Below are 22,500 nucleotides of genomic sequence, written 5' to 3' on the forward strand. Positions count from 1 at the left end.
AATTTCCTTTCCATTTTCTCCCCTTCCTTTCCCACTGTTTTTTTTTTTCATTTTCTTTCACTGATCTGTAAGTCTCGGGCGCTGCAACAAGGGGGCGGATATTAAGAATCCATTGGATAAATGCGCTTTTCTAATCTCAACCTTCATTTTTTTTTTCTTCTTTTGTTTGGTGATGGTCAGTTTTTTGCGTCTATTGTGGCTCACTTACTCTATATATTTGAAACAGCAAGGTATTTTATATTATTTTGAGCTTTGTTTGCACGTGTGTTCATGCTGTGTGGGATGTTAAGGCGATTATAAGCATTAAGAGAACTGAAAAAATAGCGTTCCATGATGAATGTTATTCCTTTATTTATTTTCATTCATCTGTTTATTAATCATTTTTGAAGGTAGATTGGTTTAATAATACATGATGATGCTTGAAATTATGGTTTTGCTAGTAAGCTGCTCTTTAACGAAGATAGTGCCTGGGCTTGATTCCTCTTTGACGCGACAAGAGAAGAACTTATATGACACAACCACCTATCATCTTTTTCTTCTCCTTCCTCACAGGATCACGACAGTCAGGAAAATATTGAAAACACATTCAACCATCCACGATCATCCCGATTCGAAGAGACATACCAGTGTCCTTAAAACCTTTTCCTCCGCGCGCCCTCCGCCATCATGCCTGCCCCAGCTGACAGCAGCCGCCGCAACGCGCTGCCCATTCTGTACACAAGCGGCACGCACTACGACGTCGGATACGATATTGTAAGTCTGCTGTTGCTTCTTTGATATGTATGTATTTGTTATGGATGCATGTATGAATGTCCCTGCTCTTTTCTTTCTCTCTTTCTCTCTCTCTCTCTCTCTCTCTCTCTCTCGCTGTCTGTCTCTCTCTCTCTCTCTCTCTCTCTCTCTCTCTCTCTCTCTCTCTCTCTCTCTCTCTCCTCTCAACTCTCCTCTCCTCTCTCGTCGGTGCCAAGCGGCTCTCTCTCTCTCTCTCGGGATCCCTGTCTGTTCTCTCTGTCCTGTCTTGATCTCTCTCTCTTTCTGTAGGATGCATGTATGATGTCCTCCTCTTTTCTCCTCTTTCTCTGGCGCGCCTCCCGGATCGTCCCTTCCCTCTCTCTCCGCTATCTCCTCTCTCTCCTCTCTCCTCCCTTCATCCTCTCTCTCTCTCCTCTCTCTCTCTCTCTCTCATCAACTCATTCTCTCCTGTCGCTGTCTATCTCTCTCATCTCGCATCGGTCTCCCTCTCTTCCTCTCCTTATCCTCCTCTCTCTCTTCTCTCTCTCTCTATATAAGGATAGTATATAGTTTTTAATAATATATAAATAAGATATACATATGGTCGGTTATACACACACACACACACACAGCGTCACACATACTTTGTATATATAATTTATATATATATATATATATATAATATAGCTTATATAGTTAGTAGATATAATATATAATATACATATGTGGCATATTCATATATACATATAGTATATATATATATATATATATATATTATATATATATATACTTACATATATCCAAGTACATATAATATTATATATTATATGTATAAATACATTATATATATATAAATATATATATAATTATATATATAATGTGGTGTTGTGTGTGTGTGTGGTGTGTGTGGTTAGTGTGTGGGTGATGTGATTGTGTGAGAGAGAGAGAAGAGGGAGAGGGAGGGAGAGAGAGAGAGAGAGAGAGAGAGAGAGAGAGAGAGAGAGAGAGAGAGAGAGAGAGAGAGAGAGAGAGAGAGAGTGTGTGTGTATGTGTGAGTGTGTGTGTGTGCAACAGTAATAAACCTCTATTACTTTGATATTTCTACTTTTCAAAATAAAAGCTCACCCAAAAGGACTAACCTCGCAATGCTTTTCAACGTTTTCATTGTATTTGCAAAAGGTCGTATGACAAATACTCTCACCACTGGCCATGGCGGCACATCCCTTCATGTCCAAACAAAGCGCAGACAATTTTCAACAAATTAGCATCCAATAAATCACAGAAAAGAGTGTAGTTTTTTTTAATGAAGTCTAAGTTTCCGTATGCTTAAAAAAAAAAAACTAAAAAATTTTAGAGGCATGCTTTTGCCTTTCGTTATCTTATCGTTAATGGGGGCGTGGTGGGGGTAGTGTTACCTGTCCCCAAAAACAACAAAACCACGAGAACGAGCAGGTGAAGCCATAACCTAGCACAAAAAGCACGGGGACTCAGGGTTACCGCATGCGGAAGTAACACGAAAAGTTGGTTTTAACTTCAAATTCAGACGTCACACTAGGAACAGGATGAAGCTGAACTAAATAGATCAATGAATCAATTAGTGGATAGACTGATAGAAAAAGTATAAAGACGTTTTTTTTTTCAAAGAAAGTTATCAGTTATCTAAGGCACACATGATTGTCTCTGTGGTTATGCCGTACTATTTTCGTAATTTGATACAGATTTATATCCATATCTATATAATTATCTCTCTCTCTTTCATGTAGATGGATTAAATTGATCAGTGTGAATGATCTGTAGACTTTCGTCCATAGTTCTTTTCTTAGACTTAAAAAAACAACTGCTAAATAGACAGGAAATTTTCTCCTCATTCACATCTGTACATGTACTCGTATCGTTCTAGCTTTAAAACATAGTATCAACCGCAATTACTAACACTAATAATGAATTTTCTACCGGATTGTTTCGTTATGTATGTCCTGCATACATCGAAAACATATATCCTTATTCCTCCTCCTTATTCTTCTCCGTTTTCCAAACCTTATTAACAACGATCTCCACTCGGCTCTTCCTCAGGGTCGCACCTTCCGCGGTATCATCGAGGACTTCCTGGCATCCTTCAAGGAACTGCACGAGAGCCTACTGCCGGCCTACGATACAGCCGAGGGCAAGGCGGCCTACGACCAGACCCTTGCCGTCTTGCAGAAGAATTACCCGCAGTATGTGAGGGAGATCCAGGGCACGGCTGACGGCGCTAAAGTGCCCTTCCATCACGTAGGTTGTGTGTCAGACTATCGTATTGCAAATACTATTAGAGGGAGATACACATGTGTTTAAGTGTCGTGGGGTATTCCAGTTCGACGGAATTGTAGATGTGATTTGATTTGAATACTTTTAGCATCATGAAAGTGGTTCTTAGAAGTGATTTGTGAAGAATGACTCAGGTTCCATCTGGAAACCAAGCGAATAATGTTTATCTTAGTAGAAAAAAACATTAATCATGAGTTACTGTCCTATCAGTCAGTATTTGTGTAAAGTCAGATCCCTGTACCCCTGTATGTCTCAGCAGCTATTTCAGTAAGAAGTAAAACGTTCTGAAGCAAACCCGTTGTCCTTCACAGCTGATGCTTCTGCACATGGACCAGATCGTGCCCATGAATTCCGGACAGGCTCGGTCAGCGGGCACAAACGGCTGCTCTTCCGTCTGCTCCAACCATGAGGGTCAGGTGGGGCTCTCGGCTTTGTTCACTGTTCCCATGAGAAATGAGAGAGAAGTCAATGCCAGAGACTTATTCCTATTGTAATTCTAGCACAGCCATTAATGTGGCAAAGCACCAGACTTATTTCATCGGTTTTTGGAATTCAGTTCATCTGAAGTGCTTTGGCAGTCCTTTAGAATCCAAATTTATAATCATCACCATTTTCATCATTATCATCGTAATGATATCAATAATAACGCCATTAGTTTCGGTAGGATTTACCATCATTATCATTATTAGTTCCATCATTCAATGACAATGATAATAGCTGTCATGAATATAGTTACCATTATCATGATTATTATCATTACCATAATTACAATAATGAAAATGACTGTAATAAACGTTATTATTGTTATTATTGTTAACATTATTACTATCATTATTGATATCATCATTATCATCTTCATTATTATCATTATCATTCCTGATATTGCTACTACTACTATTATCGTTGTTTTGTTATTATTTTTTTATTGGTGTTGTTTTGCTGCAATTGCTGTAGTGATGTTACATGATAGATAAACAGACAAATATATAAAATCAAAATGGTCATCTCATATTCAAACAGACAAGTGAACGCACGCATTTCTTCACGTAAGGAGCACAGCTCTATCCATTTCCAAACAGGGAAAGCAGTGTTATACAATTACATGTCTTTAGCTGAAGACCGCAAAGTTCCCATCACGAGGTGGGAACGAGCAGGTCAACACCCTTGGTTTGTGTGCGACCATAAGTCACTTATTAGCACCAGTTGCAATAATACTCTTACGCAATGGCTGTCGCTCATGGTATGTTAGTTTGTTAAAAATCGGTTACTAATAAATGCATAATGTAGATAAATTTGCACGGACATTTAATCCGATTAACGAAATTTGGTTTTACAAATATTAATGAGGTGGTAAAAATCCCTGTCTTGGCAGCTTACCTGCGTTGCCAGGCCTAAGCAGTCTTATTTGATTATGCACAGCCTATTATACGTTTTTGTGTCATGCTTATGTGACGTTCCATGTCTGTGTACAGTATGGAAACACCAATATTTATTAGTATTATAAATCGAGTTTGCTACAGGCCAAATGAATTATTATATTTCAGACATTGACAATGATATAACAATAAAAACAACAAAAGACAACAATAGTGATTTTTAAGATGTGTTGATAAGGATGATAATGGCACTGGTACTTAGGATGACGATAATGATAATGAAAAAAAAATTGATAATAATGATGACATTGATGATAAGAATAATGATAATGATCTACATGCAATCAAGAGAAGAGTTAGAACTCATGTACATACTAATAATTAGCACACGCATAAACATACATATACCTTCCCCTCCACCCCCCCCCTCTCTCTCTCTCTCTTTTCTCCCTCTCTGAAGCTCATTAGATGTTTAGAGGAAACCTTGTTTATTTTGGATCTTAGAATGTAGAACATTATTATGTGTAACATTTATTATTGATTCGAGTAGTTCATCTTTTATAATGTGTAGTATAAAAAATAAAAAATAAACAACAAAAAATCAGATTTTGGCAATGAAAATTGCGCTAGTGTGTGTGTGTGTGTGTGTGTGTGTGTGTGTGTGTGTGTGTGTGTGTGTGTGTGTGTGTGTGGGTGTGGGTGTGGGTGTGGGTGTGTGTGTGCCCCTACGTATGGGTGTTAAGGTGTTGCTCTCAGAAGTATATCCAAAAATGCTCCCAGATAGACAACATCAGTCGGTAATGAGTTACAAATTCGTGAACAATATTCGTACACTATCAATACATCCTCTGCTGCAGGTGCTACTCGGCCACACGGAAGACGCCCTTCCTGAGACCCTGAACCACGCCTACTTGGTGAGCGCCCACATCCAGGAGGAAGAACCACAGGGCAAGAATGGGACGAAGACGGAGGGCTTCACGGCGCTGTGTTACGCGGGGCATCTCCCGGGCTTCTGCATGGGCTACAACCACCACGGTCTCGTCTATTCCATCAACGTCATCAGCCCCAAGAAGGTTCTGGCGGGAAAAACACGTGAGTTCGGTAGAATTCCGGTAATTGGGTTGAGAGATTACGCGCTAAGTTTGGTCAAGTAACGTGTCTTTTACGAAATATCGTATTTATTATTTCTTAAAAACATATAGCACCTTGCTTACCTGGAATAACTTCCGTGTTCCCAGCCCGCCATTTCTTGTGCCGAGCTCTCTTGGCTGCCGAGACGATGATGCAGGCTCAGCAAATTCTGCGCGACCGAGGGACGGGTTCTGCCGACGGCTTCAGTGTCAACATGAGTTTCACGAGGCAAGAAGGCGACCACCTGTTCCATAACGCCGAGGTGGGACCTGCAGAAGACGGTGACGAGAGCCCTATGTCCATTCTCACCATAAGTCCCGGGGAGCACCTGCTACATACAAACAAGTGAGCATCAGCCTTTTGCTTACAGATTTTTGTGACTAATAACTAGCACGTACAACTGACACATACAAACAAAGGAGACATTTATATTTGGTGATGATTTGGAGGTTACTGTAATTTGGGAAGAAATGGTTTTATGGCTGTCCGTTTCTTTCATTTAAAGCAATGAACGTAATTGAATAGAAAGATCCCAGTGGGTATACTTCATGGAATCGAAATCTAATTCATTGCCATTGAAAGAATCCCTAGATTGGAGGTTTTCGAGCAGTGGAAAGTTTACATAAGTTTTATACCCTAACATCCCTCGACCTTCGCCAGGTATTTGCGTCTGGAAGTACCGGAGGACGAGGGGCTCTGTATGGAGAGCAGCAACCATCGACACACCCGCGCACATAGCTGTTGCCCGCCCACGTCACGCGAGTCCTTACTGGCTCTGCTCTCCGACACTGAGGACGCCACCTACCCGTTCTTCAGGGAAGGCGGAGATCCCGACTTCGTGAAGACCGTCACGCTCGGTGTGTGCCAAAGGCTTCCTTTGATTCAATAAATTACTGCCTAGTAATGATAATGATACAAATGATATAATACGATATTCAAAAGATGGTGTTAGTATGTCATCTCGTGTAGAGAAGCAAAGAAAATCTTATTCCTATAAGCTGTACCACATGTACCATATTGATAGGATTTAAAATTCATCCGTTGTAATATATAAGGGTATACGCTAACATGTCATAACAACCATGCAGGTGTGTTCGACTTGGAGGAAAAGACGTGGACGCTTTGGATGAAGAACCCCCGCTCCTCCGACCCGCTCTTCTCGCTCCCTCTCGTCTTCAAATGGTTCAACTAATTATACATTCTGAAAGTGTCTCGAAGGATTCTGACTCGCGGGACGCCCCCCCCCCCCCCCCACACCCGAATCAACGCGTGGGCAGAATACTGTAACCTTTAGAAAGTTCTCTAGGACAAAATTCGTTTCTCTTGTCACCAATAAGCCTATCTGCTGAGCAATTTTCTTTTTAAGCCAAAGACCTAACACTGTGCCTCCTTCGGCCTGAACAGACGTTATTGAATCAACACTTAAAGTTGAACTTCAGAACCTCCGCTGGCCACAGACCTTGACCCAGACTGGCTGGGGCAGGGTGATATATACATACATACATATATATATATATATATATATATATATATATATATATATATATATATATATATATGTATGTATGTATGTATGTATGTATGTATATATACTTACATATATATAGTGTATATATATACATACATATATACATAATATATATATTGTGTGTGTGTGTGTGTGTGTGTGTGTGTGTGCGTATGTGTGTGTGTGTGTATGTGTGTATATATGTATAAATGTAATATATATATATATATATATATATATATATATATATATATATATATATATATATATATATATATATATATATACATATACATACTTTGGGACAATGTCGCAAGATCCACAACAAATAAACAAATGCAACTGGTTATCGCGCATTTACCTGTGTGCATCCTCCCACGCCGCGGTTGCAAGTCGCCAACTAAATCATTCCTTCGCGGGCTGAAAGCGAGGACGAGATTGGAACATGCCTGAACTTGTCAGAGTCAGGGTCTCCTTCCCTCCCCCAAGATGCAGGCCCTGTAATCTTGCTATATTCAACGTCTCTGTGTAACCTTTAGTTTGCTTAGTGTCCTAAAGAATAATGGTTAGTTCTTTGATCTGTACATGAGTGTCAGTGTCAATTTGTGATAGTTATAGTTGGATTCAACTACAATGATTTCAATGTATGTGCGCAGTAATCTGTTTGGTATAACGCTATTTGAAGAAGAAAAAAAAAAGACATAATGAATGCGTGAATCTCGTCATTTCGCTCTCTTATTTTCACATGCGGTTTACTTTAATCACAGTAATATTATCCCCTGACTGTGATTACTTTGTTTTTAAGCCAAAGTAATTTAATATGTGTAATAGTGTTGTGCTGAATGTGATAGATAAAAATTCAGATGCATTGTCACAGTACACGTTGATACTGAACATACTGCTAAAATAAAGCTTATTCTTATTTCTACGTCGTTTACACCATGTTCTTGCATCGTTCGCTAACATATTGAACACATACCTAAATATAGGGAAAAAGATAACAAGAAAATGAGGAAAAGGGCTGAAAAAATATAAGTTTGATTACATAAAATTTATATACAATCTCTCTCTCTCTCTCTCTCTCTCTCTCTCTCTCTCTCTCTCTCTCTCTCTCTCTCTCTCTCTCTCTCTCTCTCTCTCTCTCTCTCTCTCTCTCTCTCTCTCTCTCTCTCTCTCTCTCTCTCTCTCTCTCTCTCTCTCTCTCTCCTTCTTTCTTTCCCTCTCTCTCTCTCTACAAACCATTGAATATAGATCTCTTGTCCCCTTCTTCATATTAAATCCTCACCATTAAAACTTTTAATCAAACGATTATTATTTGATAAAAGGAAACTCACACATATACTAAAATGGTAGCCTAATGATGAAAAAAAAGTTGAAACACTGGGCGAGAAAATGAAATCCTCATTATCCATATGTTTGTACACAAATCACGAACGTGTCGACATTTGCTAAGCCGAAGAGGGACGAAAGTCAGTAACAAATGTCCGTAATGACTTCTGTCACGGTTATTGTAATTAATGCTTGCTAAACAAGGCTTGCCATTGCTATGCATCTCCCAATTGCAACCCTTTAACGTGTCAGGTCCCTTGAACACTATACTTCAGTTAAAGAAATACAATATGGCAGCACCCAATCTCACAGTTACAGACTTCAGACAATTTTTTTTTTAGAAATTTGTTCGGTTATCCATCAGGGAAACTCGGTTTGGTCATGCAATGATCCTCTCATCTAAGAAGTGATTCTCAGAATTAAATTATGGTGGACGTTAAATATAAGCCCGACAAATGCTGAATAAGTAAATGTGATCAGAGACAGCTCTACCAAGACAAAAAGAGAAGATAAGGTTAATTAATCACTAAAGACACCAAAAGCTACTTTGTTACTTCATTGAATTTTCTAAATAAACATGAAGAATTTAATATTCCAAGTATGAAAATATATTACAGTTCTAATAAGCGAGTCTAAACAAGATCCGATGTAAACAAAACAACAAAAAGAAGAGCAAGATAACAAGTATATCATTAAATTTATTAGAAGCATCATGATAACCACAAATAACCAAAACACGCTTGTTACAGCCACTTTCACTTCTGCTGCTGCCCAACAAATTTGAACAGCAGGAAGATGAAAATGAGTTTGCACATCATTGCCAAGACAAAAAATAAAACTTTGTGTAAAAATATATGTTTGTGTAAATAAGATATAACCAAAAATAGAACACAATTTTGTATTTACAATGCTCATAGGAGCAAGTAGGTATATATTGTTTACTAAGGTCCTGCAAATCATTACGATATAAGCTTCAAAACTATTTAATTACAGCACTCAATGATATTCCTGAGACGGCCTTTCATCACAGTCACTAAAGACTTCCCTTCTTAATTCACTACCTGTGGATTAGGAAGTTAACTTCCCAAAACAGTGGATAACAACATATTGGTTTTATATCCCAATGCATGAATTGTTGGACTTATTCAATTTTTATTAGCTATTTCATAAATCTTCATAGTTAAAGCCAATGTTGCATGTGTTAATATAGATATTGCCTGTCATCAGCATAGTTCCCTTTCCAGATAGGCCAAACATTTTAGTCTCTTACTGTACATTATATGCTCTCAGATCATATACTTCATTTGATTTTATTCCTGTTTTTGACAATCGGTAGTTTACTATAAACAAACTATATGGATATTCCATAAATACTTTGTCATCTTCAATTGTGGTACTCAGAGGTAGACAAGCACCAAAATATTTTCACTCAACTACAGTGGAGGTTTACCTACAAATAATCATGATAATTTTTTTCAATACCATGTATATGCTCATAATGTTTTGCCTATCACATCTTAAATATCTGAAAATTAAATTTGTAATTTTGGTGACTTTATTCCTCTGCCTCCAGAGATTACTGCAAGCTTGTTATATTTGAGCATCAATATATTTTTGTTACTGGAACTAAATTCCAGATTCTATAAAAGCAGAATACTTTGTTACTTTTCAATAACTTTAAATTTGCACATTTTCTTTTGGAAATAAAAACAACTTAATAGATATCATGTATACATTTTTATTATAATCACAATTTATGCTATTTATATGGATATCTACATGTACTCTTAATTTGAATTATTTCATAATTAATAAACAATCACTCTTTATAACATATCTACCCATACAGTTAGCGTTGCAAATTACCATTTACAATAATATAATCTCTGGCCAATTGGCAAAAAAGTTGCAATGTTTGATATTAAAATGATACGACAGGTTGGCTCCCTGACAGTGTCCTGTACTTGAGGCAGCTCAATAACAACCCTATCAGAGCGAGTTCAGCATTAGATGGAATCAAATACAGTGGAAACGGGCAGAGTCTGAATTCTATGAGAATTTTTAAAAATAAAAGTATAATTCTTCATCCAATTGGAAAAAGCTGCAACAGAACAGTAGGGTGGTATTTTTTTAATGGCTGTTATAAAAAATAAAAAAAAAGTAAAAAAAAAATCTTTTCAGAAATAACAGATTACTGAATTCTGTTATATATCACCTGATGTGCAGCTGCAAAAAAAAAGAAGAAAAAAAAGAAGCCTGTACTACCAGAGCATCTTTTCACCCTCTACCAATGGTAGTTAAGTCACTCTTTATGGATGAGAACTAAGTATTCCATTAAGTTTACATAAGAAAAAAAAAGTATACCATTTGCATTATAATTTGCTGCATATTTACTAATAATATTTAAAAAGGAGCAGAAGGTTTGGAAAAAAACTACTCCGTGATGCATTTGAGGGTAAATCAATGGCTGCAAAGTTTTGTACCCATTATGATATCTAGCTGTTGAGAACATTCCATTTTAACATAGAGGGGGAAAATAAATATAAAACACATTTGCTACATTTTCAAATAAGGGTCCTCTCCACACATCAAAATGTTTAAGAATTATAGTATTCACAAAGCAATAACCTAAATAATTACAAAATGAAAGAAAAGGAAAAACAAAGATAATACAATTGCACATGTAAAATATTTCCTCATTTTGCCTATTGTTGTCTTAAATGTTTTTCTACTGGTAAGTAACTGCGTCTTTTTTTATTACAGTGCTTCCCTGACATCATAAGTTCCCTTCTGATTACATATGTAATCACAAATAATGCTTCAACATAGTATATCAGTTTCTATCAATATACTATATATAACAAGTAAAATGCGTACGAGAAATTAAGGACATGTGGTACCGTCTATAATTGAATAGCTAAAAACAACTGTAGTGAAACATACAATAGTTAATTACTCCATGAAAAATAACTATAAAATGTAGATTCTGAAGCAGTTTGTGAACCCACTCATCATTTGCAAAATTACATTAGAAAGAGATAGAGAGAGAAAAATAATTAGAAAGAAAGAAAGAGAGAGAGAGAGTGAGAGAGAGACTTTACTTTTTCTTTTCTCTACCTCTTCTAATTGCTATAGTAGCTCTTTCACTATCTGTCACTACCAAACTTCCTTAGTGGCATAATCATAACTCATTCCCTTACATAGTACAATATCATATCATTCAATAAACATCTTCATATTCTCTTCACTAAAAAAGTACAATCTATTTCACCTCACATATACATAACTAGTAACTTTTTGATAATCCCTACAAAATAACTATATATGTGTGTGTGTGTGTGTGTGTGTGTGTGTGTGTGTGTGTGTGTGTGTGTGTGTGTGTGTGTGTGTGTGTGTGTGTGTGTGTGTGTGTGTGTGTGTGTGTGTGTGTGTGTGTGAGTGTGAGTGTGTGAGTGTGTGAGTGTGTGTGTGTGAGTGTGTGTGTGTGTGTGTGTGTGTGTGTGTGTGTGTGTGTGTGTGTGTGTGTGTGTGTGTGTGTGTGTGTGTGTGTGTGTGTGTGTGTGTGTGTGTGTGTGTGTGTGTGTGTGTGTGTGTGTGTGTGTGTGTGTGTGTGTGTGTGTGTGTGTGTGTCCCCATGAGGCTATATATGGCTGTATGCATACACATGTATATATTGATCAATGTATAACTTATTGATGTATTCTACTATATTAATCAAAATATCTAATCTGTATCTCATTTAATATTATACTGAACTATACAGTTTATACAACTCTCAATAGGCAATATCTGTGTGACTTGGAAAAAAGTCTATTTATGAAGAAATCTACAGCAAGTATGATTTGAAATATGTAACTAATATCTACAAATGTTGATGTGCTGTAAAGAAAATGATTGGTCAGCACCATAAAGTTATCAAATTACCTTCACAACTTATATAAGAAAAAAAAATATAGCTAATTCCACTGATGTTACTGAAAACCCTATATCCTTTTCCAATCCCTGATCCAAGAAGAAAAAAAGAGAAAAAACACTTATCGTAAATACCCTTTTTATACAACCAATTTTTCTGTGCAATAAACAATATACTGGTGACTGGAATAACATATCAACATTTCATCTTAACAATGAATCATAATCTATAAATGAATCTATTGTAAAGATTTCAGGAAAAAAATGTAGTGCTGTGTCTGGGGAAAAATGAAATGAAAAAGAAAGGAAAGAGAGAAATACCGCAAAAGATTGAAAACTATTATCTAGCAAATGGCCCTTTTAACACACACACAGTGGCTGTTATGTCACCATATAAACTTGCTTTATAATTTGTTCTAGCATTGCATTTTAGCGAGGGTCACTTTTCAAGATTTCAGTGTGTTGGTGTGGTTTCTGAGCATTCAGCTTTATATTTTATGAATAACAAACTCCCATCCAAAGACTTCACAAACCCATCTCTGAAGTGGGTTAAGGCAGATTTTGATGTCAAGTCTAAACAATGATGGTTGACAATTTCCTAATAGAGTAGTGGATATTTAGAGATCTACCAGATATATGTGAGTGTGCAAGCTTATGTTAGTGATAATTATGAGGTTTTGCTTAATAATGAGTAAAAACAAAGGAGTATTCACTAATTCTAAGAGGATTCTACTGTTGTTTTTTGGGCTTTTTTTGATTAGCAATGCTTAATTTGTAGTTTTTCTATAGCCCTTTTTACCTTGGAAGCTCAAGCTCATGAATGCTGTCCTGTTTACAGAACCTTGGGTTAAGCTCAGCTCGAAAGGAGAATCTCGCTAAAATACACTTAATTATGAGACTTTTCATGCAACAAGGGCGATATAACCAATTTGGAACAGAGGTAGCCAATAAGAAAGGGCTTTAATTGTGGACAATTTATATATGAAATCACAAATCTACAGATTACCCCACACTGCCACACCCAAGCTCTCAAAACTGGACGACAGAGTGCCTGTTTCACAAATTTCTGAAGATATCCAAAAATCAGTCTTAAAAAATAATTTAATGTTTCCATTGTTGATAAAATTACCTAAAGTTTAAGTAAATAATATTTAAAAATTACCTTCATATGCTTTATTGACAGTTTTTGACAGGGTTTTAGGACACTTAAATTTAAGATTTATAAAAATCACATGTTGGATTTTGTTCTTCCATTTCTGATTTGGCTCAGCAAAACAATAAAATCACATGAAGTATGTGGAAACTAGGGGGCTGTTTCAGAGGACTCTGGCAAGAATGAAAATCAATATAGACAAAAAATGCGACTATGAAAACTCAACTGAGACAACCGCACCCTTTTTGCTTGATATGTCTCATAGGTGCATACTTCTAAGTTACTAATATCTGCAATAGTTGAGATAATTACCCATACAATGATGCTCATATCAATACCCATCCAGTACTAAAGTAAATAATTATGGATATAAGCAATAAATAATAAAATGAAGAAAAATATGAAAATTCAACATCAGATATATTCAAAATAAAAATCATACAAATAAATAGATATGTAATCATACATACTGTGAAATATTACAGCAAATTCATATATGAAATGTCTGCAATTCTTTACTTTGACCAACAGCACTAGAGAATGCAATAACATTGCCTGACCTGCTGCAATATCTACTCTAGCCACTAAGGCTGCAATAAGTACTTTACATTACTTATTTTCGTGCAAATTTCCTTCCTCCTACACAGAAAGTGCTTGGGTAAACATTACTGCTCCATAATGTGAAATACAAGCTCCAGTATAATGGGTTGGTCAGTAATATTGGCAGCAGCTCTGTGGATTACAGGTATCAACTCCATGTCAAGATCATTCATACACGCAGCTGGGAGCCTGTTCCCGCTGCTCCCTGCTTCATAGCCAACCTGAAATAACACAGGCAAAATGAGCTCTTCCACATGCATAATTTCCTTGGATCTATGTCAATCCAAACTTATACAGGATAAAAAATAAAAAAAACACAGAGGAAAAAGGAAATAGCAAAAGAAACCAATACAACACAAGAGTAAAATCTATTTGTGGTAAAGGCACTTACATTGTCTTGATGTACCGTGGCCCGTAATCCAAGGCGGGAGTGTCCATTTAAATACAAGTCTGACAGATGTGGAGTTAATGCCACACAAAAGGCTCTTGCCAAGACTTCTGAGAGACGACTCAAATTAACATCACTGCTATTGTTGGTTTCACCCTGTAATTACATTGCAAATGCTTTTCAGTAAGAAATGAGTAATTAAAACAAATCAACAAATGTAATAAATATATGCACATAAATTCTCAAACAAATATAAAATAAAACAAGCTCACCAATATATCAGTATGAGAAAGGAGTGGTCTTACCTGCATAATAAAAACTTCTGTCCATCTTATCAAGTGGGCATTACTAACATAGTCTGTGCCTGAGTGGATTTTGACAGATGGGATGCCATCCATCTGTTTCTCATCCACTGGACTCTTGATACTGTAGAAGGGATTAAAAGCTTTACAAAATGGGAAAAAATATATAAACTAAATCCCAGTTAATAAATAAAGTATAGAAAAATAATATTAACTTCTATCAAATGTCATTAAAAATGAGACTACAGAAAAAGAAAAACAAGGAAAATGTCAAATAATTCATCATTCTTTTGAATAATCCATAATACATCTTAATGATCAGGATGAAAGGTGTTGTGAATTGGCATATTCCAATTGGTGAATGAGCAGAGGATACTTGTAACTCAAAATTATTCTTTGACTTCTCATTACCATTCAACATTTTCTTTGGAAATACACTTTGTAGAAATAATATATTAAGAGACTGCAGAGAAAACTAACCCAACATTAAAGTTTTTGTCATCAGTAGTCCACTCAATGGAAACAACTTCATCTGGCATACTAGTTGAGATGGGACCGCATGGGATATCAAAATTCTTCATGTTACGCAGAGCCTCACGCAGCTTCGTCATCATATCTGCTGGTATCTGTAGGAAAAATCAGATTCAAATGAGAAGCAAGGTCATACTGTTGCCTACTGTGTTTTAAGATGTACTCATCTAGTCACGGTATAAAAGATCTAAGTAAATGTACCTGAACCATCAGACCATCTTCTACAATGGAGGACTTAGCAGACAGGCCAGAGGTGGTCTTCAGTGCTCCATTAAATACAATGAAACTTGCACCAGTCACTGAAATGGAAGAATAATTATCTTTATTCCTTCTTAAACTATTAATGATGAAATAGTTATTTAGTTTGGCATCTTCATCAATAAAATCTAAAACATTCCAGATTTATTTATTTCAAAGTTAATGCCACGCTGTGCCTTTCAGAGTGCATTTCACACGGGCTATTCACCAGGGTGATAAAAGGTTTTTGTATTTGTTTATACTATTTTCACAAGGGAAGAAAAATGTGTCTATACAAATGTAAATCTATGAGTATATACTAATGATGGAATAAATATATACTTATGACTTCCCATGAATACTGGCATCCTACAGTTACACTCCAGTGTTTAAATACTACAATACCATAAATTAACTAATGACCAGATATAAAGAGTTTCATGTATAACTTCCCTTACCACTGCAAACTACCCTTTTGCTGAAACAATGATCAATCATTATATGTTTATTATTACAGTGAATGTTTTATGATATTCTAATACACATGGACAGGGAACAAACCTTTCCGTGGTCGGTTATGTATATTGATGGCTTGAGTAGAATAGTTTCCATCATCGTTTTCAATAGTGACTAAATGCGAGTCTGCTTGTGGACTGAAGTTTGCCCCCAGAGCAAGAACATGGTCATTGCTGTTACTTAAAGCTTTGGCCACCTTGGAAGAGATAACATTTCCATTAATTAAGGACTTTGGCAATGACATCACTCAAGAAAAGAGGTAAAGGAAAGGAATGAATGAGAAGTACATGAAATGTCAGAGTGGTATAGGCTGTAGACAATCCTCTGCAGGAAAGGAGAGAATGGTATTGTTATTAACCCACACAGGACGGGTGGTACAGCATGTGTACCGCGCATTCAAAAGCCCAGTTGCCGGGCGGCACAGTATTGTGCCAGCCATTCAATTGATTTAGGCCTAATAATTCGAATGCCCCGGCATTTGGACATTCAAGGCTAGAATTCCCCCGTCGGGAATGGGTTAAGATAGGAGATAAAGGAACAGATAGCTGTAGAGCAACAAAATTAGTGGGGGACAGAAAGAGTGGACTCATAGTAAAATCCTCGTATATGGAAGAACACTAGATTAAAATGGCAAAAAATAAGTGATTTTTGCCAATAAAATCATAAATGAGAATTTTTTTTTATACAAATATAACCTTGTGAATGAAAAATAATATCAACAATAATAATGTATAAAATACCAGCAAAGTTACCTGTTCATATCTATTCTTTGGGAAGAGCAGGCTGGTTTTCTTATCTTCCATGTGGATTACAAAGCCTTCAATTGCAGGAACTGTGTAGGCATAATTTCGGAAATCCTGAAAGAAGCAGAGGGAATCCATGTTTACAACTACTAATATAACACTAAAAACTAAATGAGTAATACAAAGTAATGTTCTTTTTCCAACATAAATTTACCTGAAATAAATCTTACGTCCTTATATTCATTTTATAAAAATCCTTTGAAAGAAGCCACTTCCTTGCTTTTGTGAGTAAGGGAATTTACAATGTAAAGCTGAATATTATTAATCATATAAGAAATATTCCTTTCTGTAATCCCTGTTGTCCTATTTGCCACAATTTTGGTGTAACAGGGCCTGTGCGTTCAGTCCTACACTCAAGCGGGAGACTGTCAAAAATTGGCAGGCTTCTTTTCAGTGCCTTTTTTCATTATCAATGAGATTTATGTTGTGTCTATTAACCCTCTCGCGACGGGTGGTACACTACTGTACCGCGCATTCTAGGCCCGTTCGCTGGGGACATGATACGGCGTCATTTATTTAACTGATTTAGGCCTATGCGTTCGAGAGCCCCGGCATTGTGACATGCAAGGCTGGAATGCCCCCGGCGTGAATGGGTTAACCCAATCCCAATGGGCTGGCGATAAGTGGAAACCCCCTACACCTGGCCTATGCAATATTGCAACGGGAACGTCAAACTGGTGTGTTGCCCCCGTAATTTGGCATTTAGCTGTGTCACACGGGTGTGACACACCGTCGTCAAAGGGTTAATATTTCACCTAAGTTTGGCAAGTCTCCTCCAATCACACCCACCATATCAGCCCTATATCCCCATGTCCCTTGTAGGCCCTCCCTTCCCTGATGCTTTCTTGTTGTGAATGGAATGTAGCGTGTGTGAAATAGTAATTCTGATGCTGTTTGGCATATTTCAAGCAGGCAAATGCCCACCTTCCTTTCTACTCCCACTTTTTCCTATCATATAACATATACCATAGTTACCTCATAATAGATATTTGTCTTTTTATATTTATACAACTACATAATTATTTATGTGTGTTCTGTGACAAAACCTTTTATTCTATTTTATGTCTTTCCTTTGCAAGTTCGCCCAGCTAAAGCCACCATATCATCCTTATATTCCTATGCCACTAGTAGATCCTCTTCTCCCTGCGGGCTTTCTTCTTGTGAATGGAATGTAGTAAGAGTGAAATTGGAATGCTGGTAAAGTGTTGTGTATGAATCATGCAGGCAAACCTCTTCCACCCTTCCTACCCCATTCCCCCTCCCCACACAATATTATTACATATCATATATCATGTATGCTAACGCCTTGGGCTATTCCCCCGCTCTGGCCATGGCCAAGCGCTACACGCCAGATCACCCAGCATGCCAGCCAGAATGATTGCCATGACAAAATATCTCACCCCCGTTGGCTGGTCCTGCCACCACTCGATGTGATATCTGGGTTAATGAATCTTTGATTTTATTTGGTTGTTTTGTTTGCAAGGTGACCTATACCCATTATCCTTCAAGTCCTTAGGGTTACTGTGATAACTTTTATAAAACTGATATATGAAAATGAAATATATATTTTCGGGTGTGTAAAGTGTAGATGCACCCTTATCATCTAGCCAGTGAGAGTGGCATAAATATAAGTGACATAAATATAGGTCCCAGTGTGAGTGGCATAACCTACATGGTAAAAGAGAGTAAAGTCTGACTGCAACTTTTAGTTTCCCACTAAATACAATCTTAGTGATATGTCCAAATATTATCAGCTCAAAACTTACCACTAACAAGTTCATAATTGTGTGTCCAATCTCACAAAAGACTGGTTTTCTGTTGCGAGTAGACACTAGAGGACAGGGATAGTATCGGAATTCAGCTCCCATACGCAGCATCAAACGCAGTGGGAAAACCTAAGGAATATATAAAATAATACATATTATAACAAAAATAATACAAATAGCAATAATAATTGTATCAACTACACTTACTATACTAAAATTCAATCAAGCACTTTTTATAAGAATGACTACACACACACACACACACACACACACACACACACACACACACACACACACACACACACACACACACACACACACACACACACACACACACACACACACACAACACACCACACACAAAACACAAACCACACACACACACACACACACACAAACACACACACACACAAACACACACACACACAAACACACACACACACAAAACACACACACACACAAACACACACACACACAAAACACACACACACACAAACACACACACACACAAACACACACACACAAACACACACACACACAAACACACACACACACAAACACACACACACACAAACACACACACACACAAACACACACACACAAACACACACACACACAAACACACACACACACACATATATATAAGTATACATTGTATATATAAATGTTACTCTTTCTACTCACTTTAGCCCAAGGCGTCTCCCACTTCTGAATAAGGACGGCAAATATATATGGAGAAGGTGGCAACACTAGGTTGCGCAGGCACTGGAATGTGGGCCGTATGTACAGGAAACCACCATGTTCCCGAGACCCTAAAAATCCTTCTGGTTCAGTAAAGATGGTATGTCCTAGTTCAGTTACCAAGTTCCCTGGAAAAAGAAAATAATATAATATTCTTGCAATATATCTTTCATTATAATGCAAGTGTGCAAGCTTGTATCCAAAGGGCCAACATTAAATCCATTTCAAAAATAATTATAAGGGAATTCTGAAATTCCTTTCACAGAACAATCACCAATTAACCCATTCATGCCAAGGCTATTCTGGCTCTAAATCGTTGGAATGCCGGGGTTTTCAAATGCATAAGCCTAATGCCTCGGGATTCTCGGGCACACTAGCCACGAGCCTGGGCTGTCCTCTCGCTAACCCAGCGCACCGGCCTTGACTAAATATCTCGTCGCCGGCGTCTGACCCAAAAACCACAAAACGTGTCAGCACGTCAGCCGGCGCGAATGGGTTAATTGACAAATCTTTACTTAATCTATATTTTTTAAATAATAAACAATGATATAAAACACAGAGAGAGTCTAATAATAAAATAAATATTATATTTTTTATGTATCCTTCATTGAATCTAAAATATTTTGGGCATAATCTTAACTTATTTAATAAAATCAAGTTCTTATTGCACTTGGATAGTATCTCCCTACCTTGATTAGCCTGCTGATAGACTGTATGGAAGAAGGCAAAGATGTCCCTTGGGGGATGAGACTCTCCAGGAGCTACTTCCAGAAGCACAACCATCTCCTCCTGACCCACCGTGCACAGACCTCGCGTAGCAATGTTCCATACCTCTACACCCACACAACACTCAACTGCAAACATAAACTAGGTCATAAGACATTGCCTTCATAAGTGCATTCATTCTAACAAATCTGAATACTTTTTTGCCTATCAATAGGCAATGCAATGACTTTATTTTAAAGAAAAAAAAAATTAAAAGAATTCATTCTTAACATTTCCCCAAGCAAATAGTGCCAGAGACAAAATGCAAACTTACGTTTTACCATCTTGACAAGAACTGTAAGATTCTTGTGAACAGCAAAGACTACAGGTGGTCCATCTCCCCTCATTTGCTCTTCCAACTTGCTACTATCTGGGTTATCTTCAAAGACATATTCTGTAAAAATAATCAAAATCAGTTAACCTCATCATTATTTTGCATATGGAAACAATAACATGGATAATAATATGGTTAGAATCAAAAGATATAAAAGATACAGATATTAACTTTCTACAGGGCAATACAAAATATATACACACAAAAAAAATTCTCACATCCAGGCATCCAGGCTGATTTTCACATATCTAAAACTTTATTTCAACATCATTTGGTCTCTGCCAGCTTGTTAACATTGTCTGAGGAAGGCTAACTTGCATTTATTTTCTCATGCACCTCCCATTCTACTGTTCAATAATTCTCAAAAGTTAAATCATTCCAAACACCTTGCATCCAATCAATGTCAATCTAAGATATCAGAGCCAAAAGTGTTAGTGCCCATACAGCTATAGCAAATTATATTTCAAATTGGTTAAACATGTTTTTTATATTTTCCCTATCAGTTTATTGAAGGATATGCATCTTATCAAATCAGAGCAAAACTCACACAATACCCACTACCATGTTAAGAAACATACCATTATGTATTAAACAGAAAATAAGAATAAACAGTAATATAATACACAAGACTACTTGGTCTATTTGAATATTGGTAAATCTGCTAGACATATTATGCAACAGCACATATGACCCTCCCTCCCACTCTCTCTCTCTCTCTCTCTTTCTTTTTCTCTGTGTTTGAAAGTTCTATAAATGTTTCTTTGCTTGTGATATGTTTACTCAGGTTGAAAAGAGGTCGAAGGTATACATTTGTGCAAGTTTGTAGGCATGTTCACATGTATAGTCACATATTTAAGCCTGATAATTGCTGACACAAAAATGAGATTTTATATTGCCATCAAATTCAGTTTCATGAACCAAAACACTGGTTCGTGGGGAGGAGGGAAATGTACAAAAAAAAAGACATTAAAGGCAATAAACAATTCAGAATATTATGGAACAAAAGCATTAGATACTTAACAATCCCAGTTCTGACATAATTTATAAGCCCCTTTAGGTTAATGTAATCTATAAAAAAATTCCAAAAAGGAGAGAAAAAAAAAATTAAGAGTGCAAAGAATGATTAATACTACTATTTTTTTCATACCAACAAAGATAAAAACATACAGTCATGTGATATCAGCAACAATAACATTGATACCAATAATGCCAACAAAATGAAAATATAAAACATGGAAATACAATTAACAATAAAGATATCATAAACTTTAATTAATAATAATGCAAAAGTCCACATTCATGTTTCTTTTGGCAATTTCAGTGGGGCAGAGTATGGCAATTTTTTTGTACATTTTAACTCTCCTTTCCTATACATACAAATAAAATCAATAAGAATTATAGCTCTCTTTGTCAAAAAGACTATACACATGTTCATGTGACTTAATTTTTTCATAAATAATTCCCATTTCAGCCAACTTTTAAGTATCCACTATAATAATGTTCTTCTATCTTCTTATCAAAAGTCTATCAGATCATTGTATTACATCTTTATTTAATGTTTAAACTCCAATACCATATTAAGAATATATGTAAATGTTAATTTGGAAGCTTTATTAGTATTTGAGTAAGTTCAGCTGTTTCAATTCTATCTAATGCAGTAAATCTGCATAAGCGATAGAATTTATTTACCAGAAAACTTTCATACTTATACTATAGATAAGTTCATCCCAGTATAATTATATCAACATTCTAAGCATGAACATATTGAATCTCATATCCCTATCCATGTCAAGTCATAATGCAGCAGCTCCCAGGATATGTTAACTGATTCAATATTCATATAATCACAATTGTTAAAACACACATACTATATATTTTAGTCTTCCAAAGTTCTCAAACCACATTCAACAACCACATTAATGCAACTGCACATTAACAAGCATCAAACCACAAAAAAGGGACTTAAAACTAACAACACAAAAAGGTAAAATAACAAAGTCTATCACAAATAACAAAGTCTTAATAAAGATCAGAATAAAAACAGACATTTTTACTGACCACCTGATGATA

General features: G+C 36.5%; 2 protein-coding genes across 9 annotated transcripts in view; one reads left to right on the forward strand and one right to left on the reverse strand.

Moving 5' to 3' along the window:
• The window catches only part of t (C45 family peptidase tan), a 14,272-nt gene extending 7,489 nt beyond the window's left edge, over positions 1-6,783 (forward strand). For both annotated transcript variants that reach the window (XM_086532267.1, XM_086532273.1), the window contains exons 2-8: positions 553-753; positions 2,806-3,003; positions 3,351-3,455; positions 5,273-5,507; positions 5,654-5,891; positions 6,207-6,403; positions 6,635-6,783. In XM_086532267.1, coding sequence (XP_086388393.1) covers positions 667-753; positions 2,806-3,003; positions 3,351-3,455; positions 5,273-5,507; positions 5,654-5,891; positions 6,207-6,403; positions 6,635-6,738 — 1,164 coding nt within the window. In that variant the 5' untranslated portion in view covers positions 553-666 and the 3' untranslated portion in view covers positions 6,739-6,783. The remainder of the gene's footprint in view (positions 1-552; positions 754-2,805; positions 3,004-3,350; positions 3,456-5,272; positions 5,508-5,653; positions 5,892-6,206; positions 6,404-6,634) is intronic.
• A 3,317-nt stretch (positions 6,784-10,100) lies between these two features.
• Sara (Smad anchor for receptor activation) overlaps positions 10,101-22,500 on the reverse strand; it is a 47,156-nt gene continuing 34,756 nt past the window's right edge. For all 7 annotated transcript variants that reach the window (XM_043004211.2, XM_043004210.2, XM_043004209.2 and 4 more), the window contains 11 exons: positions 20,371-20,490; positions 20,021-20,185; positions 19,275-19,459; positions 18,591-18,719; positions 16,774-16,878; positions 16,067-16,217; positions 15,470-15,567; positions 15,218-15,363; positions 14,741-14,861; positions 14,439-14,591; positions 10,101-14,268 (listed from right to left, as the gene is read on the reverse strand). In XM_043004211.2, the coding sequence (XP_042860145.1) occupies positions 14,113-14,268; positions 14,439-14,591; positions 14,741-14,861; positions 15,218-15,363; positions 15,470-15,567; positions 16,067-16,217; positions 16,774-16,878; positions 18,591-18,719; positions 19,275-19,459; positions 20,021-20,185; positions 20,371-20,490 (1,529 nt within the window). In that variant the 3' untranslated portion in view covers positions 10,101-14,112. The remainder of the gene's footprint in view (positions 14,269-14,438; positions 14,592-14,740; positions 14,862-15,217; positions 15,364-15,469; positions 15,568-16,066; positions 16,218-16,773; positions 16,879-18,590; positions 18,720-19,274; positions 19,460-20,020; positions 20,186-20,370; positions 20,491-22,500) is intronic.

This window comes from Penaeus japonicus, unplaced genomic scaffold (genome assembly GCF_977035675.1).
Source record: "Penaeus japonicus unplaced genomic scaffold, GWHDUDI00000001_assembly GWHDUDI00000003, whole genome shotgun sequence".
NCBI classification, from domain to species: domain Eukaryota; kingdom Metazoa; phylum Arthropoda; class Malacostraca; order Decapoda; family Penaeidae; genus Penaeus; species Penaeus japonicus.